We start from the raw sequence: 4,747 nt of genomic DNA, 5'->3' as shown, positions 1-4,747 counted from the left end.
TCTCAGCTGGATGTCACCACCTACGAGGGTGGGACTGGGAACATGTTCAGCTGGTGACAAGTGGCCCAGAAGCAGGTGACAGCCACCAGGGTGTCCCAGAGCCACTGCGCTCGGGGGGCCCCAACTGCCCCTGGGAACAGGCTGGGGACAGGACAAGGGTCAGTGGTCACCTGGGGGGTCACATGGCCTGGTGACAGCATCCCCTGACACATCCTGGTGGCTTCATGCGCTGGCATGTCATGGTGGCAGCATCCCCACAGGTGTGGCGACATTGCCCCTGATGTGTGTCCTGGTGGCATTGTGCCCCCTCCTTCCCGTGTGTCCCTGTCCCCTCCCCTTGTGTCTCCCTGTCCCTTTCCCTGTGTCCCTGTCCCTCCCCCATGTGTCCCTGTGGGGTCAAAGTCCCCAAGGCCCTGGGGCCATGTCCCACAGGCTGCCCCCTGCTCCACCGGGTGTCCCTGTGTCCCTCAAGGTGTTGCTGTGTTCTGCAGGATGTTTCCGTGGCTGCTCCTGGCACTGAGCGTCTGCACCCACCCTGGCACAGGTAAGGACGCACCATGACGTCCCACAACACCCCAGGACACCTTTTTTCCTCAGATTTTGTGTTGTTCTCCTGTCCGTTGGGTCCTTTCCCCCTTGTTTTGGGTCCTTTCCCCCTTGTTTTGGGTCCTTTCCCCTTATTTTGGGTCCTTTTCCCTGGTTTGTGGTAATTTCCCTCCTTTTCTGGGTCCTTTTCCCCTATTTTGTGTGCCCTCCCATTGCTTGTGGTGCATTTTTGGGTGCCTCTCCCTCCTCCAACCCCCTCCGTACCCCTTAACCCCCCTCACCCCCACCCTCACCCCCACCCCGTGTCCTCCCAGGCGTGTCCCCAGCTGTTCCCCCACGCCACATGGACTCAGTTCTCGACATCCTGGATGCCCTCGAGTCCCCAGCCCGGGGCGGCTCCCCCGGCGCCGCCACAGCCTTGGGGAGGGGGTTGGGAGTCTGCAGCACCCCGGGGTGCCGGGCGGTGCTGGGCGAGCCCCTTGGGACCCCCGAACGCCCCCCGGCTCTCACCCCCGGCCAGTGGCAGCTCCTGACCGAGCTCCTCCACCATGACCCGACGACACCGGAGCTGGGGGCGGTGCTGGCGCCCGACGGCTCCACGGTGGCCCTCGGTCCCCTCCTGGCCGGCATCGAGGCGGGGCTGAGATCCGGCGGGTTTGGGCGACCCCTCCCCACCCTCGACCCACCTGTCGATCCCCTCTTGGCTGTCACCATCACCGAGGCTTTGGGGACATCCTTCCTGCTGGCGCGGGGGGGTGACAACAATGCCACCGTGTTGGGACCTGGCGGCTGCTGGGACGACGTGGAGAACCCCCAAAATTACACCTTGAGCGGTCCTCCGTCCCCTGTTCCTGACCCTGTGGCCATCGGGGCCATGGATGGGGTGGTCCTGGGGGCGCGACTGGCCCAGGGACCCCTCCCGATGGCCGAACTGCTTCGGGGCTACTATGGGACCGAGAATGGCTCGGAAGTGGGGAGACCCCCCAGCAGTTACCGGCGCCGGAATTTTGGGGCACTGGTGGGACAGGAACGTCTGGAGAAGGAGGTCACAGCGGTTTTGGGGCTGCTGAGGACGCTATCGCCCACCTCAAAGCTCCTGAGAGACGTGGGGACACAGGAGGTGGCAGCCATGGCTCATAGGGCGGCGCGGGAGTTCAGCGAGCGCTACGTGGGTACGAGTAGAGCGGCATCTCATAAATGGGGTTGACACCTCCCAAACTGGGGTTGTCACTTCCCAGACAGGGGTTCTCACCCCCTAAACAGGAATTGCCACCGCACAAATGGGCATTGTGATCTCCCAAATATGGATTGTCGCTGCTCAAATGGGCATTGTTCCCCCCAAACAGAGTTACCCCCTAAATGGGGGTGTCACCCCTCAAACAGGGATTGTCACCCCCTAAATGGGCGTTGTCACCTCCCAGACAAAGATTATCACCCCCTTTTTCTCCACACAGCCTCTGCCATTATCCCAAGCCCCTTGTCCCCAAATGGCTTCTGCCATGTCCCCAAGGAGGACCTTGTCCCTATGTGGACACCACCATGTCCCTAAGGGCCCATCAAGCCCCTTGTCCCGATGCAGACTCTACTGTGTCCTCATCAAGCCCCATGTCCCCCCATGTTCCCTCTGCCATATCCCCAGGATCTCAGGGAGCACCACCCTACTGTCCCCGCAGAGTGCCCGGCCATCATGCCGCGCTGCCTGTGGGGTGCCCGTCCCTACCGGGGCACCCCAGCCCTGCTGCAGCCCCCGCTGGGCTCGGTGTTCCTGCACCACACCCTGGAGCCATCGCGGCCCTGCCAGACCTTCAGCGCCTGCACCCGCGCCATGAGGGACATGCAGCGCTTCCACCAGGACACCCGCGGCTGGGACGACATTGGCTACAGGTCACTGTCACCTCCCTGGGGTGATGGCACTTGCCACGGGCCCTGGCACCCCCTGGGGGAGCGATCATTGTACCTCTGTGGGGACTGTCACCTCCATTGGTTCCCACCTTCCATGGGCCATGTCATCCCCTGTGGTCCCCATCATCTCCTTCAATCCCTGTCACCCACCACAGTCCCTGTCACCCCCTGGGGAGCTGGCACCCACCACAGTCCCTTTCACACCCCTGGTTCCTGTCATTGTACCCCCGTGGGCACTGTCATGCCCACAATCCCTGTCACCGCCCCTGGATCCTGTCATTCTACCCCTGTGGGCGCTGGCACCTCCACTGGTTCCTGCCACCTTCCATGGGGCCGATCATTGTCTCCCCATGGTCACTCATCCCCTGTGGTCCCCATCACTGTCCCATTGCAGTCCATGTCATTGTCCCCTCACAGACTCCACCACTGTCCTCTCACAGTCCCCATCACTGTCCCCCCATGGCCCCCACCATTGTCCCCCCACAGTCCCTACCACTGTCCCTTCATGGTCCTCACCGCTGTCCCCTTGCAGTCCCCACCACTGTCCCTTCCCAGTCCCCATCCCTGTCCCCACGCTGTCCTCATAACCCTCACAGTCCCCATCCCTGTCCCTTTCCAGTCCCCATCACTGTCCCCTCACAGTCCCCATTCCCGTTTCCCCTTCTGTCCCCATAAGCCCCCATAGCCCCCATCATTGTCCCCGCATTGTGCCCATCACTGTCTCTCCACTATCCCCATCTCTGTCCCTTTGCAGTCCCCATCATTGTCCCCCTGCAGTCCCCACCACTGTCCCCTCACTGCCATCATGTCCTCACAGCTTTGTGGTGGGCTCGGATGGGTACCTGTACGAGGGCCGGGGTTGGCACTGGGTGGGTGCCCACACCAAGGGCTACAACACCCAAGGCTTCGGCATTGGCATTGTTGGGGACTTCACGGCCACCCTGCCAGACCCTGACACGCTGGCCCTGGTGCGGGACGAGCTCCTGCCCTGCGCCGTCCGCTTCGGCCACATCCGGCCAGACTTCATTCTGCGCGGCCACCGCCAGCTTGGCCACACCGACTGCCCCGGCAACGCCCTCTTCCAGGAGATCCAGAGCTGGCCTGGCTTCCAAGGGACACCGGTGGCACAGGGACTTGGGGTGGGTGGACTGGTGGGGTTGGTGGGAAGGGGTTTAGGGTCGTCTTGTGACTGACTGTGAGTCTTGACCACCCTGCAGTGAGGAGCGGCCCCAGCCAGGGAGCCTGGGCTGGATGGAGGCAGGAGAGGTTGGACAGCAGTTCAGATGGAGACCAGCCCAGTCTGGATGGACACTGGTCCGGCAGATGTTGGTCTGATGGATCCCAGCTGGACATTGGTCCAGATGAACACCAGACCCATGGATCCCAGCTGGAATCTGGTCTGCAGCCCCCCAGCCTGGACAGCCCCCAGCCGAGATGACCACCAGCCCAGCCACACCCTGGCCCCCCAGCCCATCCCAGTAGACCCAACCTCAAAACCCCCCAAAATAAATCCAATTCCAGGACATCAGCTCCAGGTGGTCCCTGCAGAGCAAGGGGGAAACTGAGGCACGAGCTGGGGATGACTTTGGGGAGATGGGAGGGGACTTCGGGAGCCACCATGAAGACTCCAAACCCCCCCCACCCCAAACGAGCACCCAGTCCCCAGACTGGCACCTGCAGCATCCCGCCCCCCCCCCCTTCCCCCGCCAACTGTCATTTTGGGGGGACTCTAGGAGCTACCGTGACCTCTTCGAGAGGTGACCCGCGGTGTCCCCCGGGTGTCGCTGGGGCGTCCCCAGCGGGAGCAGCGGAGAAGGAGGAGGAGGTGACGGGGTGACTGTAATTCCTGCCCGGTCACATGGGGAAGCCGCGACAGGAACGGGGACCGAGCGCGGGAGCAGCATCGGACGTACCGGGGGGACGGTGCGGGGGGGACATGGGGACAGTCCCCAAGGTACCCTCGGGGGATGCTGCGGCCGGGACAGCGTGGGGGATACGGGGTCGCGCGGCATCCTCGGGGGGATGCGGGGGCTGGAAGTGGCGTGGGGAGACCCCAAGAATGCTGTCACCCCCCTTGCAGGATGTGGGCTACTCCCCGCTCTGGGGCGCTGGTGACAAATTGGCGGGTGGTGATGATCAAAAGCGCAGGTGCCACCTCGGGAATGTCACAGAGGTGCCACCGCGCCCGCCGCGCTGAGCGGGTGACAAAGGGGGGATCAGGGGGTCCCCAGGGTGCCGGGAGGGGCGCAGGGGAAGCGCGGCCGGGATGGGACGGAACCGTCTCCGGTCCCGCCTGCGC

The 4,747-nt window shown here is 63.7% G+C and overlaps 1 protein-coding gene across 1 annotated transcript; it reads left to right on the top strand.

Annotated features, from left to right (window-relative positions):
- Positions 1–492: 492 nt before the first annotated feature.
- Positions 493–3,942, top strand: PGLYRP2 (peptidoglycan recognition protein 2; the record flags this gene model as incomplete). The annotated part of the gene is made up of 5 exons (XM_084223817.1): positions 493–544; positions 873–1,718; positions 2,220–2,430; positions 3,266–3,587; positions 3,666–3,942. The coding sequence occupies 5 exons, from the start codon at positions 493–495 to the stop codon at positions 3,666–3,668; spliced, it is 1,434 nt and encodes a 477-aa protein (XP_084079943.1). The 3' UTR covers positions 3,669–3,942.
- Positions 3,943–4,747: the final 805 nt, after the last annotated feature.

Source organism: Fringilla coelebs (assembly GCF_963513975.1).
Source record: "Fringilla coelebs genome assembly, chromosome: 31".
In the NCBI taxonomy this organism is placed as follows: domain Eukaryota; kingdom Metazoa; phylum Chordata; class Aves; order Passeriformes; family Fringillidae; genus Fringilla; species Fringilla coelebs.
The sequence above is the reverse complement of the archived record's forward strand: the minus strand, read 5'-3'. Positions and strand labels throughout refer to the sequence as shown.